Source organism: Hoplias malabaricus, chromosome 9, assembly GCF_029633855.1.
Source record: "Hoplias malabaricus isolate fHopMal1 chromosome 9, fHopMal1.hap1, whole genome shotgun sequence".
Taxonomy (NCBI): Eukaryota; Metazoa; Chordata; class Actinopteri; order Characiformes; family Erythrinidae; genus Hoplias; species Hoplias malabaricus.
The window spans coordinates 14,044,950-14,063,446 of record NC_089808.1 but is presented as its reverse complement, the minus strand read 5'-3'; the positions used below and the strand labels follow the sequence as shown (position 1 = coordinate 14,063,446).

At 37.3% G+C, this 18,497-nt stretch overlaps 2 protein-coding genes across 2 annotated transcripts; both read right to left on the bottom strand.

Annotated features, from left to right (window-relative positions):
- Positions 1-1,941: 1,941 nt before the first annotated feature.
- LOC136706624 (uncharacterized) lies at positions 1,942-5,396 on the bottom strand. Its single transcript, XM_066680221.1, has 5 exons — positions 5,345-5,396; positions 3,853-4,029; positions 3,412-3,762; positions 2,732-2,757; positions 1,942-2,106 (listed from the first exon to the last, which is right to left on the bottom strand). The coding sequence occupies exons 1-5, from the start codon at positions 5,394-5,396 to the stop codon at positions 1,942-1,944; spliced, it is 771 nt and encodes a 256-aa protein (XP_066536318.1).
- Positions 5,397-10,185: 4,789 nt separating this feature from the next.
- Positions 10,186-17,810, bottom strand: LOC136706623 (T-cell surface glycoprotein CD8 beta chain-like). The gene is made up of 5 exons (XM_066680220.1): positions 17,588-17,810; positions 12,677-13,027; positions 10,857-10,967; positions 10,724-10,758; positions 10,186-10,386 (listed from the first exon to the last, which is right to left on the bottom strand). The coding sequence occupies exons 1-5, from the start codon at positions 17,808-17,810 to the stop codon at positions 10,264-10,266; spliced, it is 843 nt and encodes a 280-aa protein (XP_066536317.1). The 3' UTR covers positions 10,186-10,263.
- Between the last annotated feature and the right edge of the window lie 687 nt (positions 17,811-18,497).

The window sequence follows — 18,497 nt, the reverse complement described above, 5'->3', positions numbered from 1 at the left end:
CTTGGTTCTCCAGTCTTTTAACCGAATGTCATTAATTAGTCTGACACTGAAGACAGCAGAAATGGCCAAAGATTAAATACAATGAATGATGTTGTATCAAATACACCCAAGGTGCTGCCCCTCCAAACCAACAGAGGTTGCTGTCTCCAGAGTATTAAGCCCAATTTAAGCTTCTGTGTTGAACTTATGTCGTAGACAGCATGGCCCGATGCACTCCTCTCCTGAAATATAACTTGTCACATCTATGCAGACCACAATGACTATGATTGGTCTGCAGTCATTTGAACATGGTTCAAGTTGCTCAAGTGAAGTAGTCCAGTAATATGAACTCCTCTACACTACACTCCCAAAATAGTGCACTTAAAAGATTTGCAAAACTAATACCACTACAACACTACATTGTGTAATACATAGGGTTGAAGGTGTTTAAAATTCAGCCCTAGCGGTTTGGTTGTGTAATTGCAGAGCGACGCAGATGCCAATGCACAAGTATAATCTTTCACAATGGCATAGGATACTTGGTGCCTAACATAGTATTTTACTAATTTAGGAACACTAGGCACAATTTTTCTTTCTGCTTCTGGGGCTCCCCCTAGAGCAATTAACTTTTACAGCACTGTACTGATATTGGTAAGGAAGGGAAGGGGTGGTTTCCTACCCTTCTCCAAAAGTTACATAAGGCAGTTTCTGCAGTGCTGAGCTGAGAGTAGCAGCGACAGAAGCTATGTTTTCCCTATTACAGGTCAGTGAAGCATCACAATGATTTTGAAGCCGTAATTTTAAGGTAAAAATATCACATGGTGTTCCTTTAAGCTTTCTGCATTGACTACATAGTTGCAGAGTATAGTTTGAACTATTTCTGCAATTCTGAGACACCTTTTTATTCAACAGGCTACGGTTTGATGTTTCAGACTTTTTGCCTGATACATGTTTTTGTCTTTTGGACTTGTTTATCTCTCTGTACTGATTTCTGCGTTCATTTATCTCCTAGCGAGTGTTGCTGTGTGTCGATGAGACGGTACGGTTTTGTACATACATAAACCAAAAGGAACAGCAGATTTTCACAATGTAGTGGAGTAAAAAATAAGATATTTGACTTTAAGTTGTAGTGGAGTTGTTAGTTGGTCAACCAAAATGGAAATACTTATAATATACAGTATCAAATTACAATTTACTTACTGTCCACCATTGCTGAGTATGACATTTAGTATAATCTGTCTACAGAATTACTACATTTTCTTTTCCTGTAAAATTATCTTTTGGAAATATCTTTTGAAATTTAGCACCATTTTGCTGTACTTACTTTTCCATTTGGATATGTAACATTAGCCAATTAATACTGCAAGTGATGATGGGCTATTGAAACTTTCTATCATGACAAAATAAGTTGTTTAAACAGAACTTTGAAAAGCTGAGGTCAGGTGTTACCTAGGGTGCTGTAGAGGTGAGATTGTTCATATTTACTATGAGAAACCACAGGAATACAAAATCAGATAATCATTGTTTCTGTGTCCCAGTAAATTAAAGTGAGGAATCAAGTCTAAAATCAAAGACCCATACATGTTCAATGTTCTTTCGTGATTGAAATTTGATTGCATACTTTTCTTTGTACGTTTGTCATCTAATATCTTTAAGAGCTGTAGCCAATAACACATTCCTGTTTTTATTGCATTTCACAAAATTGTCACAAATTTTCTTCCTTTCTATCCTTACACAAGGATACATTTAATTTGCCATATTTTATATATGCACAAAAAAGAGACATGTGCTATGTTAGATGGTCTGAAAGACAGTTGAAACATGGATTTGTATGTTAACAACAATCCTATATTATTTTATATCATTTTTAAAATGTCTTTTAAAATCAACTGTAAAATTATGAAGCTTTGTGTCTAAAAACAGGAAAAGGACAGTAAATGTTTTGCCATTTGGAATCGGGTTTTATTGGAGACTTTTGATCTGGGAGTAAATGTCAGTGTCTTTAAGCTTCTGTTGTCTTCTAGCTTCTCTGGAGGATGGTGGTTTACTGGTGAAACTCAGAGCTGCATAGTTCAAACCTTCATCAAATGAATCCTGCAGAAACACACTGTATTTAAACTTTGACTGCTACTAGCCAAGACAAAGGAGATATTATCAGAAGAATTAGAGCACCTACTAAATAAATAAGCAAGTTGAACACGAGAACAATTGCATTTTTAAATATTTACAAACTTATTAAAACATTAGTCAGTCAAAAATGCGCGTGCGCACACACACTCACACACACATATATATATATATACATATATATATATATATATATATATACATATATATATATATACATATATATATATATATATATATATATATATATATATATATATATATATATATTACATTGAATAATAATCAAACATGATATAGTGGTAATCTGCTTTGTTCAAATTTGGAGGCTTTAAAATCGGGGAAGTTTGTATACAGATATGTTGGATAATAAATATTATATAATAAATACATTTATCACAAGACCTGTTGTAGACAGACAGACAGCTAAGATTACATAAAGTGATTTAAACAGAAAAGTTATAAAAAGTGAAAGAATCACCTTGTTTACTTGGACTGAGTGACCTTGAGCAGTATCTTTAAGAAATAACAAATGTAACAAGGCAACAAATTAAATTATTCAAACATTAACAAAAATACATTACAACAGCAACTACACATTCACTCTATTCTCATTTCTACTTACCTTTCTGAGGATTGCTGTGTAATTTTCTGCACAGAAATAAAACCAGAACCACAGATATTATGTTTCCTGTGGCTAAAACTATAATGACAGGGACCGCAAGACTTTTTGCTGGTAAAAGACAAAATATGTCATAAATGTGAAGCAGAAAAAATAAATACTAATGAAGTACAATGCTAGAGCAACACTGTATGTACTTTTGGAAAAATTATATTGTTCTAATCATTCTAAAAATTTAACACAATATGAACAACAGCCATAGGTAGTGCCATAGGAGGAAAATAAGTCTATTTTGTAGGACCAGTTAACAAATTGTATGCATGTTTTTTTTTTTTTTTTTGACACAATTTCTTTCTTACTAACATTGACCAGAAAGGATTCAAGATGACCTTCTCTTCATTTCTGTACATTGTGCACATCATTTATTTTATTTGTGGCTTTTATTACATATTATTACATATAATAACCATTTAAATGGTTCATTTCAGAGTTTTAACATTGTTGAACAAGTTACTAGGTATTTCAGATACGATGCTATAGTATCTTAAATATGTACCTTTCCACATATTTCTATCTTTAAATTGTTGTGTGAAGGCCACTGTCCCCTGTCGTAGATCAAGAGAAAAAGATCTCTGAATGAGGCTAAAGATTTAACTGATATATAAATAAACAATCACTCTTACCTACAAAGTCCAGTTTAGTCCCGTTCCCAAACAGTATCTGTCCACACACAGCCACAGCACAGTAGTAAGTTCCAGTGTCAGAGAGACTGAGGTTGGTCTTGGGGAGTTTGTAGACACAGCTCTGTGTAGGAGAATCAGTCTCAGAACTCCTGCTACACTGACTGTTAGTGTCTTCATGAGTGTAAATGATTCCTGGAGGGGATTCTCCTGATCCATGTCTCAGCCAGTACACACTGTGTTCTCCTGCAGACGCATCTGTGAGGATTGAACACTGCAGAGTTGTGCTGCCTCCCACTTCAACTGAGTCTAATACAGGAGTCTGGAGAACAGTGTAGAGACTTGAAGATGAACCTAAAGAGCAAATATTCATTGTAGATTTTATTTGAGTTTTAAAACTGATGGGTTTTAATAAAAAATAGCCAGTATTAAACTAGCACCTACCTTGAAGAACCACAACTGTGCAGTCTGATAATGCAAGCTCTGAATAATATGAAACTATACAGTAGTATGTAGCTGAATCAAATGGTTCTGCCTTTGTGATGCTCAAATTAAAAGTGTTTTTCTCTCTTATCACTTTAAAGCGGCGGGTCTTATTGAAACTGTTATGATAGTCTACTGCTGAAGAATGTAACGCAGAAGCAATAAGAAGAGGCTTCTCTCCTGGGGTCTGTATGAACCATGAAGTGGTGGGGTGTGAATAAAGGGATGAAAAATAACAACTCAGTTGAAATTTGTCTCCATTTTGAATGTACTTCAATCCATTTACACAAGGCACGTCAATCTTTAAAGTGTCACCTAAAACAACAACGACAAAAAGAGTTTCTACTGATGTTTGAAAATTCATAAATAATTGGATATTGAACAGAAATCATTATGGTTCTCATGTGAGCTAAGCAAAATAAACTCATGAAAAGAATGCTGGCAATTAAAGAAACACTTTAGACAATACCTATAGCTGCTGAGACTAAAACAAGTGCAAAAAATCCTATCATTGTGGAGCAAGGTTTTTCCTGAAAACAGAATTAAATAATTACTTAATTACATATGTTCTAATTTTTAACCATGAATATGAATGGAATGAAATTACTTCTGTGAGCTGACTTACCCTGGGTTTGTTCTCATGCCTGATACATTTCTGCCAGAGCAGCTTTATAACTCTGTGCTGAAAGATGATTGGTTCCCATGAGAAGTAGCAGAATTAGGCCACAACCTCTCATAGACCTGGGCATAAAAATTACTTTCAAATCACTACTGCTGCATTGTATCTAGGCTGCACAGACAAGATTTAGAATCTGAGTCGAATTGTTTGTCCCCACCTGACCCCTTTTATTTCTTAAATTAAAGGTTCACTAGACAACATTTCACCACCAGAGGTCATGCCACAGCACCGGCATCTCGGGTCCAAACAAATACTGCTAATTCAGCTAAGTTCAACCTGGCACCCATGATATTTTCACTTGCTCAGAAATCGGAAGTCATACCTTGAAGTTACACCAACCCAAACCTTGCTTATTCATTCATTCATTCATTATCTGTAACCGATAATGACACGGGGAGAACACACCAACTCCTCACAGACAGTCAACCAGAGCGGGAATCAAACCCACAACCTCCAGGCCCCTGGAGCTGTGTGACTGCGACACTACCTGCTGCGCCACCATGCTGCCCACCTTGCTTATAATATTCACAATAATTTCTAATATACATAACAGCTAACATTATCACACTGGCACTCATAAAAACAGACATGGGACATTAAAATAATAATAAATATATTCTTATTTATATAGTGCTTTTCCATAACCCAAAGCAGTTATAGAGGTCGACCAAACACCAAGAGACAGGAATCGAAGCAACATGGAACAAAACACAGTTAAGATAGAAGTCCAGGCTGAATAGGAACAGTTAATGTATACAGTGGCAGTACACTCACCATATACACTACAACACCCAGAATGCATTGCAGTGCCTGTTAACACCGTCATGTTGATCTGTCGAAAAAGAAAGCCAGAGACATTGTTTTAAGGCCCTCTCTCTAAAAATATCTCAGTCCCTAATCCTAGAATGTTCTCACTCTCTGCTGGGTTCATCGGCACAAAGGTAATAAAAGCAGATGGTCTTCATTTACGAGGAGGGTAGAAAAAGTAGTCTCCTCTGATTCTGAAGAACAGGATAAAACTGCGACGGAAGGATGACTTTGGCTGGATAGGTGAGCCAAACACCAATAAATCAGTCTCTCCTTGACAGCTCTCGTTAAAATGTCCTGCTCCAGGTTAAATGGTGCTACAGAAGGGTAAGTGCCACTGAAAAAACTAAAATGCTGTGAAAATGCCTTGAATGATAAAGGAACATCACACAGAGCAATGATACACATTTAATTTAGAGCTCCGTTTAAGGTGGAATGGGAAATCGGGATAAGAATCTAATTTTAGCCTCATTTTCCCATTCCACCAGCAGCACATAGGCAAGTTTATACACTTAATGTTCTCCATGTTGAAAAAGCCAGTCCAATGATGATACTTGTCACCTCACACTTTTGCTGAAACTATGTTTATTCCTCTGTGGACGAATATGTGGAGAGTCACTTTGTCCTGAACACATTTGGAATTTGCCACCTAGCAGACGCAACGATTTGTGGGCAGTCACTATCATTTCTTGAGGAAGGATAAACAAATGAGGTTGGTCCAAAGTTTTCATAGGGTGGGACTAACATGCACATGCAGCCATCTCTTTGATTGTTTGACTCTTAAAAGGTCTGTACGTTTCTGGGGTCTCATGAATACAGGTTTATATTTGGGTTTATAATCCTTCATCATACAATGATTTTATTTGAAATTTTCTTGATTCTGAGAGCCACAGGAAACCTCACTTAGCCTCTATTTGTCCCAGGCGCACTAAAATAAATCCCATTATAAAGGTGGTGAGATGTCATAACACATGCAGGGTGGATACAAATTCAAAATCTTTTTAATAACTAATGAACACAAAAATACTGGGGAGCAGCTGAAAGACCTAGGGACATGAGAATACAAACACAGTAGCAGAAAAAACGAACAGCAGAACAAATGCTTAAAACGCCTTAGGCAGTAATTGACAGACACCGAGGGTAAACCCAGGAAACACAAGGGCATGATGTAATCAAACATGTGGAAACCAAAACATCACACATGATGAAGTAATACCATGACACTCACACTTTTAAACAATTTTTATTTGTGCTGTAAAAATGAATACTATATCAACAAGCATTTCTTGACACTTGCTTATCCAATATATAAAAAAAATGCTACAATGATCCATGATGTATAGGCTAAAATATATATATATATATATATATATATATATATATATATATATATATATACACAGCAATTAACCAGAACATTATGCCCACCTTTGTTTATACACTCAAAGTCCATTCTCTCAGTCCCAATGAGCATATAGGAGCACTTCATAGTTCTATAATTACAGACTCCCAGACAGCGAGCATGTATCGGTCTGTTTAATCACCAGTGGTCCGCCCAGAAAATGCTGTGCAACACACTCGTGAACTTCCAACTTTGCCCTCAGTGGGCCAACAGTGGTCTGCCAGCTCCTTGCTATCAGGGCTGTAGGACATCTTATGATGTGCATTAATTGTTAGCCTCCTACAACCCTGTTCTTCAATAGGACCCCTACAGGACAATAAAAGAGCAGGTATGAGTTTGGTGGTGGATCATTCTCAGCGCTCCAGTAACACTGAGGTTGTGGTGGTTGTGTTAGTGTGTGTTGCACTGTTACAAGTGACTCAGACACAGCAGTGCTGCTAGAGTTTTTAAAGACCTTTGTGTCACTGCTGGACTAAGAATAGTTCACAGACCCAAAATATCCAGTCAACAGTGTCCTGTGAACAGCATCCTGTGTCCTGTTTTTGACCATTGACAAACAGGGTGCAAAAAAAAAAAACTTTGCACAGCAAGAAATAGATTACAGTCTGTAATTGTAGAACATCAAAGTGCTCCTGAATGACCCATGGAGCTGAGAGAATGGACAGTGAGTGTAGAAAAGAGAGTGTAGAGAAAGTGGTCATTATTAAAGAGATTTAGTCTTAAAAATTCATTCATTCATTCATTCATTCATTATCTGTAACCGCTTATCCAATTCAGGGTCGCGGTGGGTCCAGAGCCTACCTGGAATTATTGGGGGCAAAGCCGGAACACACCCTGGAAGGGGCACCAGTCTTTTGCAGGGCGACACATACACACACAATCACACCTATGGACACTTTTGAGTCGTCAATCCACCTACCAACATGTGTTTTTGGACTGTGGGAGGAAACCGGAACACCCAGAGGAAACCCACGCGGACACAGGGAGAACACACCCAACTCTTCACAGACAGTCATCTGGAGTGAGATTTGAACCCACAACCTCCAGATCCCTGGAACTGTGTAATTGCAACACTAATTGCTGTCATAACATACAACATAATTTAATTTAGGAAAATTGTGATTCATTTGTTTTATCTTTTCATCTGTCAACAGCATTATATATAAAGCTTGCTGTTTTGCAAGCCAGAAAAGTTTTTAATGGTAAGTAATATTAATGTTAATTTAAGTAGCTAACAAACTAACTTGTTTAACACACATTATTGCCTTGTGTGTTTCTGAATTAGACTTTGTCAGATACCTATGGATAAATGCTATTATAATAAATATTATTGTAAGAATTGTAAGTTGTCACTGTATAACGTGACTGCATTCTCCTGGTTGTCCTTTATGTCCTGAACAAAAATTTGACCCCTGAATTGTCACTGTATAATATGCACTCTGCTTGTTGGCAATAAAGTGCTTAGACCATGTTTTTCATGCAAAACCGTGGTTAACAGAGCTCAGCTGATTTTAGAGATGGGCATTACCATCCTTTGGGGTGGTGTGTGCCTGGTGCTGCCAATAATCCCTAAGTGTGATCAGCTTAGGACAGGTCCATGCAGTGTAAAATGCCATTTTGTGTAGCAGACACAAAATTAATCAGGCGGCATCATTTGGAATTTGACACATTGCATGACACATTTTTGTGCAGGAAAAAAAGAGAAAGCAAGTGTTTTTTTTTTTTTGTTTTTTTTGTTTTTTTTTTGCTGCCAGCGTTCACTGATCAAACTACATCTGAACTACACAGGTCAATTGTTGTGAGTAATTAGGCATGCTCCAATTTTAAATAATCCACAACATTGCATAATTTATTTTAGTCATTGCTGGAACTTTCTCAATTCAGCTCTAAGCTGTAACTGCCCGTTTATGTCTAATCCTAGTCTCCTGAACTGAAGTTTATCATTAAGTTAAACAGGACCTACAGATTTTATTAGGATTATTAAAAAAATTGTTGGGGCGGCACGGTGGCGCAGCAGGTAGTGTCGCAGTCACACAGCCCCAGGGACCTGGAGGTTGTGGGTTCGATTCCCGCTCTGGGTAACTGTCTGTGAGGAGTTGGTGTGTTCTCCCTGTGTCCGTGTGGGTTTCCTCCGGGTGCTCCGGTTTCCTTCCACAGCCCAAATACACACGTTGGTAGGTGGATTGGCAACTCAAAAGTGTCCGTAGGTGTGAGTGAATGTGTGTGTGTGTGTGTTGCCCTGTGAAGGACTAGCGCCCCCTCCAGGGTGTATTCGCGCCTTGCGCCCAATGACTCCAAGTAGGCTCTGGACCCACCGTGACCCTGAACTGGTTACAGATAATGAATGAATGAGAAAGATTGTTGAAAGTATTGCTAAATCCTTTACACACAGTCAAGTCTGAGTTTAGACTAGAATTTTAAAGTTTTACTTTTATGCACTGTTGTAAACAACAGTCCCAAGGGTGATAGATTTTGCAACACATATTTAAGTGGATCCTCTGAAACACATAATACTACAAATGACACGTACTACAGGGTGGGCCATTTATATGGATACACCTTAATAAAATGGGAATGTTTGGTGATATTAACTTTCTGTTTATGGCACATTAGTATATGTGCCACAACGTATTCTCAGACATATTGGGAATTTCACAAGAAAAAACCATGTTGCTTGGTTTTAATATAACTTTATTCTTTTATGAGTTATTCACAAGTTTCTGACCACTTATAAAATGTGTTCCAAGTGTTGCCCATTGTGTTGAATTGTCAATGCAACCCTCTTCTCCCACTTTTCACACACTGATAGCAACACCGCAATGCTAGCACAGGCTTCCAGTATCCGTAGTTTACAGATTGTTTTTCTTGTGAAATTCCCAATAAGTTTGATGTGTCACATGACCCTCTTCCCATTGAAAAAAGAAAAGTTGGATCCAAAATGGCCGACTTCAAAATGGCCACCACCCATCTTGAAAAGTTTCCCTCCCTCCCATATACTAATGTGCCACAAACAGGAAGTTAATATCACCAACCATTTCCATTTTATTAAGGTGTATCCATATAAATGGCCCACCTTGTACAAATGATTACAAATTTCAGCATGCTGAAAGTGAGCTACAGTGACTACCTAGACACATGACTCTGTAAGTCTACTGTTATACAATATTATTAACTTTGACAAAATTAATATACTATTTTCCACTCCTTCATATGACCACACACAGTCAGCACCCTTTCATATTTTGATATGGAAAAAATACTGCATTCTGCAACATGTTTGGTTTTTATTTTTATGGCTATATTAATGACATCTATATACATATGAACTCCAAATCCATTTCACAACAAAAATGTAAAATGCAATAAAAACAAAAATCTGAATTATAAATACAAAATTTTACACCTGTAAGAAATCAGTTTTATAACTTAAAATTCATAATATGTTTGCAACATATATTCATATATTCATTTCATATATTCACTTTTATTGGGAAAGTCTGATCTGGGAGTAAACTTCAGTGTCTTTAAGCTTCTGTTGTCTTCTTGATCCTTTGGAGGTTGGTGCTTTCTTGGTGAAAGTCAGAGCTGCATAGTTTAAAGCTTCACCCTGCAGAAACATACCGAATTTGACACCTTTACTGCTACTTAGTGTAGGTAAAAGTTAGTTAAGCAGAAGAGAATATGCAATGGTATGTGATAATACTTAGAATTTATAAGTAGCAGCACTTCCAAAATGCCCTTATATTACATTTTACAAAAATCATAAATTCTTTATTTTTCCATTGTTAATTTGCTTGCTCCGTTCAAATGAATAGTGTGGAATCTAAATAGTTTGGAGAACAGCAATAATGAATTTACAGTCTGAGAGCTGAGGATTTCCGTAGCTGGAGAGGAAGCTTTATTCATGCTAGATTTAGAGAGGAAAGTTGGTAGAAAGTAATTACCTGGTTTTCTTGGACTAAATGACCTTCAGCAGTATCTTTAACAAATAAAAGATAAAAAAAATCTAATTTAACTTACCAAGTTAAAACATTTTAAAAAATACATTAACTAAAAATGTCTCGTTGTAAAACCTACCTTTATGATTCCTGCTGTATAATTTTCTGCATATAAATAAAACCACAACCAGAGATATGATGTTTGATGTGGCTAAAACAATAATGATTGGGACACAAAGACCAACACTTTCTGTAAAAAGCACAACAGATTTTTGTAAAAACAAAATAATCAAAATGTGATGCAAAACAAAAATACTGAAGAACAACATTAATCAACATTAATCTTAAAAATGTTAAAAAGCTAGAGTCTAGTCATCCTGAAATTTTCACACAAAGTAATCAGTAGCTAGAGGGAAAATGTTTTTTTTTTTTTATTATTTAAAAGTCATTAGCTCTAACTGATAGGATCACAATAAAGTAGGTCTAGGCATTGGTGTAATTTTTTTTTTCCAATTCGATTTATGTATATTCTAATCATATACTAGTTGACTTTGAAAACACTTTTAAAAACTACAGCGTGACACCCTCTTACATCTAATGATATTGTCACAGTTTTTAGATGCAAACTATGATTTTTCAAAGTCTGAAAATCTTGCAGTGTCGCTAATTACAAGACTGCAACTAGATGCCACAGTCTCAGAGAAAAAACAGTCACTGATACATATTCAGTATTTTTAGACAGAGAACATAATTGTATCATATTCAAAATTAATTGTAGGTTTTTAGGTTTTGTTGATTTGAACACCCTATTTCATCTCCAGGACTTATAATTAATAATTTTATTTTGCATGTACTATAACGAAAGCTTACAGATATATTTCCTTCTGTAGAAGAGGATCTTTAGGGACAATAATATACATATACAGTAACTTTTTTCTAACATGGTTTGGATCTCAGCGAGTGACCTGCTAAATTACTTCACCCACTACACCACCACCACATATTATTGACCATCGCTTCATCGTCAATTTTATTAGTGCCCCTACTTACACATTCTCACTCTCAAGAAACCCTTGAAATTTAGCTTCTTGGGCAGGAGCCCTTGCATCAATAATCGATACAGTGGTGCCGCGTTATTGCATGTGCAAGGTCAAGCGTGAGATGCACTTTGGTAGATTATGTGACTTTTTTAAATAATCTGGCTTACATTAACATAATTAACTCCAAATATGAGCGATTTATGTACAGTAAATACAGTACCTTGCAGTGTGTACTGATTATTTACAATGTCCATGTCACCATTTGCATGAGCAAAGACTGAAGACTTGTGATAAATTTAAACACAGTTGATTTTTTTCAGAAAATCAAGATGAGAAAAATACTGAGTTAAAACAGCTCTCCTGACACCCTTACACCAAAGGATCAAGATGATGGGAGTGTGACTTTGGAAAATAGTCTGCAACATTGATATCACTTGAAAAATCATTTCGTGTAAAGCTGGTGTGAGTTGTGCTACCTTGACAAAATGCTCTCTGCATGCTCAGCCCCAAACTGTTCAATGTTTTCTTTTCATATGTTTTATGTGATAAATCTGTTTTTTCTTCATCATGTTTTTATCTTAATTTACTACTTTTATTGGCTTGAGTGGTCCAAAATTGTACATGATATATTAAATGTAAAAAGGTATAAAATTATTTCTTATCACTGTAATATCTTATTATTTCTTTAATAAGGGATTTTAGGCTGTGGATATCTCCTGCTTATACTTCTGCAGGCAGCATTTTCTGATACACTATATTTAGCTTATCAGAGTATCTTGCAGACTGTTTTATTTAAGCAACCAATCAGAAAACCAGCATATGTTGCTGTGAGTAACCAACAACTTTCTGACACTAGTTATCAGAAATGTATTTGTAAATAACGCTAAACATTTTAATGAATTTAAATATTCACTCTTACCTACAAAGTCCAGTTTAGTCCCATTCCCAAACAGTATCTGTCCACACACAGCCACAGCACAGTAGTAAGTTCCAGCATCAGAGAGACTGAGGTTGGTCTTGGGGAGTTTGTAGACACAGCTCTGTGTAGGAGAATCAGCCTCAGAACTCCTGCTACACTGAGTGTTAGTGTCTCCATGAGTGTAAATGATTCCTGGAGGAGATTCTCCTGATCCATTTCTCAGCCAGTACACACTGTGTTCTCCTGGAGACGCATCTGTGAGGACTGAACACTGCAGAGTTGTGTTGTCTCCCAATTCAACAGAGTCTAATACAGGAGTCTGGAGAACAGTGTAGAGACTTGGAAATGAACCTGAAGAGAAAATATTCTCTAATCACTGAAAATGATGTAGATGGTATTTTGGCTTTAAAAATGAGAGTATTTTCTAAAACAGTTTCTATCAGTTTAAGACTATCACCTACCACTAACAACTACAACTGTGCAGTCTGATAATGCAATATCTGAGTAATGTGCGACCGCACAGTAGTATGTAGCTGAATCAGATGGTTGTGCGTTGGTGATGCTAAGATTAAAATGGGTTTTGTCTAATGATGCATTAAAGCGATCATTCTTGTCAAAGAAATTATAATATGCAGCTGGTGTAGAAAGGAATGCAGAAGCAATGGGAAGAGGCTTTTCTCCAGGAGTCTGTTTGAACCATGTAGTTAGTGATGCATCATGGGGTGAATGAAAAATGCAACTCAGATGAATATTGTCCCCATTCTGAATGTACTTCAGTCCATTTAGACACGGAACATCAATTTTTGAGGGCAGTCTTGTTTCACCTGAAGGAAATAATGCTATATTAATATTTGAAATTTCGTAAAATCCATATGCTTTTCATGTAACATACTCATATTAAATGAAATTAATGTTTAAAATGAAAGAGAAAAAATGAAACTGTACCAAATGTTGTTGAAAGGAAAACCAGTGCATAAAATTCAATCATTGTTAAACCTTCTTAAAGAATACTTCCTGAAAGAAAAATCATGCTTTGAGTTAAATTGTACAAAGAGTATTGACAATAATAATCAACATGCAAAACAAGATAATAGTAACATAATTAATTATGTAGGTAACTTACTCTTTTTGAAGGACAAAAGTACCTCTTCGAGCATTAGTTAACAAGTGTGAAAGTCCTCTATAAGTGCAGCTTTATAACACATGTTGAAAGCTGATTGGTTCACATAACAGGAAGGAGAAATTGGCCCCAACCACTCACACAAATGAGTACAAATATGGAACTCACTACATAATAACTGACTCAACATTGAATTTTTATATTTGTTACATATATTTTCTTATTTTCTCCAAGTGCTCATGTTTCCCCTCCTCATAGTCTAAAAACACATGCTGTTCGGTAGATTGGTTGTAAAAAATTGTCCATACTTGTGATTGTGTGTGGTGCCCTGTCCGGCGTGTGTTCCGGACTTGTAGCCAGTGTTTTCATGTAGGCTCTGGACCCGGAAGGATGGAGAGTTCTGGACAGGATGAAGTTGTTACAGACAATGTATGAATGAAAAATATTTTTTTATGTAGGAAATACTAAAATACGAATATAAACAGTAGTAGAATAAACCAGGTTTTTTGGAAATCTGATTTTTTGTTGGCACTTGTACTGCTAAAAACATAGAGGCCCATATTCATTAGAGCCAAGGCTGACCAGATTTTTCTTTGTTAAAAACAACATGGATGTTTCATTATACCACAAAATGGACCTGCTGAAAGACATAACAAATACACAAAACACTAAATATAGAGTAGAAAACATTATGGCATCAAAGAGAGGGAAACACTCAGTTTCAGATAAAATGTTTGATGAGCAGGTGTCTACATGCATTTGCTCATACAGTGTAAATATTTCATGTTGATTGGACCAGTATTGGGTCAGTTCAGAAGTAGTGTCAGTGACACAAAGCAAGATTGCTACAATTGTACCTGATGGATTTTGTGACTTGTAATTCGTTTGAATCTAGATCATATTTTAACCATGTGATAAAACAATGCAGCTAAGGTCACCTCCAAAAATTCCGTAATTTAAACACATTCAATGTAGAAACAAGCTCATTGCCTTTGGGTTATCAGCATCATCGTGATATTAAAAGTGCTTTATAAATGTAATTTATTATTATTATTATTATTATTTTATTAGTAGTATTATGATTAACAATTACACACAGGGACACACTGCCAATGTCTCTCTAAAATTAGCAATAAACCTCCACATCAATGGAAAACTCCTTTGCTGGGGGACTGATTCATCCCCATGCATTTACAGTTCATGACTTTTGTACTTGTTGCTTAAGTCTGAATTGCCCTTCATATTTGTAGCATAGTCCAGAAAGGGTTTTTTTCCCTTAAAAACATGCAGAAGCAATGACGTTTGAGACCAGAGCACATTTCCACTGTCCTAGAGGACTCAGCTTTGTTACTGAATGTAATTGATGCATGATTTTCTCTTTGTGTAATAAAGTTCCTGGCTGCATGCCCTGATGCAGAAGCAGACTGTTAATTGACAACAATTTCCAAAGTATTACAGAGCCTATGTGGCAACATTTAGGTTTTTCATGCAATGCATTTGAAGGCTCGAAGGTTGGTTTCTGGCCTTTCCCCAGATTTTACGATTTTTTTCAGAGAAAATTGTTTACTTGTTGCCACATGGTGGCAAAACAATACTAAAGCCCCACATCAGATCACTGTGTCTGTGCCGAGGTGCTCTGGTTTCATTCCAAGTTCCAAAAACAGATACTGGTAGGTTATTTAAATTTGCCCTTTGTGAGTGAGTGTGAGTGACCTCTGATGGACTGGCACCCCTTACATTGTGTGTAATCACAAATAATTTTTCCTGTTTTTTTCCTATTGCAGTCTCCAGAATTTGGTGACATGTCCACCTTAAATCAATATTACCATCAGCAGAGAGCAGAGAGAAAGCCTAGCATGCCTGATCGCGACACTTTGTTTGCAGAAAATAGTGTGGAAACATCTGAATTTTATTAAATGTGTTTATTATAAATTGTTTTTTTAATCAATTTGTGAACCTCACCTTTATAAGTTTCAGCAGTCACTAGAGTTTACCACATGTCCATTTTAACTTAAAATAAAAACATTAATAACAGTCTGGCATCACAAAATGTTTAAATTCCACCTGAAATTTAGCTATAGTTACATTCTGGTGCCTACAGAACTTTCCACTCCACATTAAATGGAGCAGAAATTAGAGTGGCAGAAGTGTTAATTCCATTCATATTTTCACAACTGTTGTGCCATCTAAGATCCCAGTATTAATAATTAAATTAATAAAATTAATAAACTCTTTGAAATAAATGAATAAATAAATGGGAACAATTTAAGAAGCGATGGCCACAAATTTAAACTTTTCTTCCATTTTTAAACTCCAGGCTCTTCTGTGGCGCCACAGAATTCACAGTTTAGGGCATAGGGCACTGCCAGAGGTGGAAAGTAACAAATTACATTTACTTTTTTGTATACTTGTAGTTTTTAAAATGTGTAACTTTTATTTGTACCTAAGTATATTTTGCTTTAAGTATTGCACTTCACTTCATTTTAAGTCACATCAGTTACTGAGTAAAAATGTAAATAAAAATGCAAGAAAAAAGCTACCGGAGTGAATGAAACCACTTAAATCACAAGAAATATGGAGATGGATAAGTCCGTTACTGGTGCAGACCCAGCTGAATGCAAACGTTAAATTCTGAGTTTCTCTGGAAAGAAATTAACCCGGGCCATATTTAAGGGACAACTTCGGTTTTAAGTGCAAGAAAAGCGACATCTTTATAATGCAGTGTAAGCAGTGTTTGCCAAGAGAGAATTAGCAGCTTATAAAAACCCAACATCAAACCTGCACATGTAGACCATGTACAGGTATGTTAATTAATAGTCGCACTGCTGCATTGGTAGAGAAAAATAAGTTTTCCTATTTTAGTAAGACCCTTCCTGGACTGTGGACTTGTCATGGCGGAAGGACTTGTGTGGTCTAATGATTTCCAGGGCTATGTCATCAGGAGCTGTTAGCTCCCAGTAGGGTCTCCCATGGCGAACAGGTCTGAGTGAAGATCCAGACAACCATGATCCAAGAAGCATCCCTATGACTAAATAATGTAAAACTAAGTGTACCCTGCCGGGGAGAGGGTTACTGGGACCTACCCCTGGAGCCAGGCCTGGCGTTATTGTCCAGCGGCGAGTGCCAGGTGGCCGGGCAGCCCAAAAAGGCAACATAGGAGGATCATGTGGGCTCACCACCCGGTGTATGAGATTCTATGGGAGGTGCTCAGGGAGTATGGGATCCTAGGATCACTCCAGCGAGCTGTACAGTCCTTGTATTCTCAGAGTTTGAGTTGTGTTTGCATCCTCAGTAGTAAGTCAAGCTTGTTCAATGTGGGCATTGTCTCCACTTCTGTTCCTGATGTTCATGGACAGGGTGGCAAGGTATAGCCTGGGACAAGAAGGCTTCTGTTGAGGGGCTCGGGAGGTGGCATCTGTGCAGTTTGCATACAATGTTTCCTTCTGGCTTCTTTGCACGACACCTCCAGCATTCACTTGAGCAGTTTCCAGCTGAGTGTGAAGCGGTCTGTATGCAGATCAGTACTTCCAAGTTTGAGGCCATGGTTATCTCCCAGAAACAGATGGCATGCTCCTTTCAGGTAGGGGATGAGAACCTGCCCAAGTGAAGGAGTTCAAGTATCTTGGGTTCTTGTTCGAGAGTGATGGGAAGAGGGATTGTGAGGTTGACCGTAGGTTATGTGCAGCATCTACAGTAATGTGGTCACTGTGCCGGACCATCGTGGTGAAGAGAGAGCTGAGCTATAAAGCAAAGCTCTCAATTTACCAGTCAGTCTACGTACCCACTCTTACTTGTGGTCATGTGCTCTGGGTAATGACCAAAAGAATGAGATTGCGGATACAATCGGCCAAAATGAGCTTTCTCAGATGGGTTGCTAGGCATACCCTCCATGATTGGGTGAGGATGAGTCAGGTGTGGTGGTTTGGGCATCTGATGAGGATGCCTCCTGGATGCCACTGGAGGTAAACCAAGCACATCCAAATGGAAGGACACCCCAGGGTAGAACCAGGACATGCTGGAGGGATTATATCTCCCAGCTGGCCTGGGAACACAAGGGGTTCCCCAGGAGGAGCTATGGATACACGGAAAAGATGATGATGATGATTTTAGTAAGAGGATCAAATTAGCAAACAATACATCAGTGTGTTTTGGTTGGTATTACTGAGTGTTACCTCTATTGGCCTTTGTGTTATGACTCAATCTGCACCAATTAATTTTATTTATCTCACATGCTTTTCTATTCTATATGTGTTTTAACACACTTCACTTCAAGTTTTTTTTGCACATTTCTCTATTTGAGGAATTATAGCCCTGTATTTAAAAGCACCTGGCTGCTAAGATAACTTAATGTCCCTCAAGTGATTCAAAATATTCATACAATCTAGCTAGTACTAATGGCACAGTGTCACTGTCACGCAGCTCCAGGGTCCTGGGGTTTTTGTTTCAAGCCCCGCACCAGGTGACTGTCTGTGAGGAATTCGGTGTGCTTCGCGGGTGTCCTCAGGTTTCCTTAATGTCCTCCTCTTTCTTCCTATGGTTTCCTCACATGTTGATAGGTGAACTGGCTTCTCAAAAGTTTCCATAGTTGTGATTGAGTGAATGTGGGGGTGTGCATCACCCTGTGAAGGACTGGCGCCCCCTCCAGGGTGTGCTCCCAACTTGCACCCAGTGATTCCTTGTAAGCTCCAGACTCACCACAAC

Excerpts from the sequence above, each read along its gene's own strand:
- LOC136706623 (XM_066680220.1), bottom strand. The coding sequence starts at position 17,810 with ATGTCCTGGTTCTACCCTGGGGTGTCCTTCCATTTGGATGTGCTTGGT. Across the intron at positions 13,028-17,587 it reads CCCAGAGCACATGACCACAA|GTTCATTTCCAAGTCTCTAC; the intron begins GTAAGAGTGGGT and ends TTTTCTCTTCAG. Across the intron at positions 10,968-12,676 it reads GACTAAACTGGACTTTGTAG|AAAGTGTTGGTCTTTGTGTC; the intron begins GTAAGAGTGAAT and ends TGCTTTTTACAG.
- LOC136706624 (XM_066680221.1), bottom strand. The coding sequence starts at position 5,396 with ATGACGGTGTTAACAGGCACTGCAATGCATTCTGGGTGTTGTAGTGTA. Across the intron at positions 3,763-3,852 it reads CACAGTTGTGGTTCTTCAAG|GTTCATCTTCAAGTCTCTAC; the intron begins GTAGGTGCTAGT and ends TTTGCTCTTTAG. Across the intron at positions 2,107-2,731 it reads ACACAGCAATCCTCAGAAAG|CAGTCAAAGTTTAAATACAG; the intron begins GTAAGTAGAAAT and ends CTTGGCTAGTAG.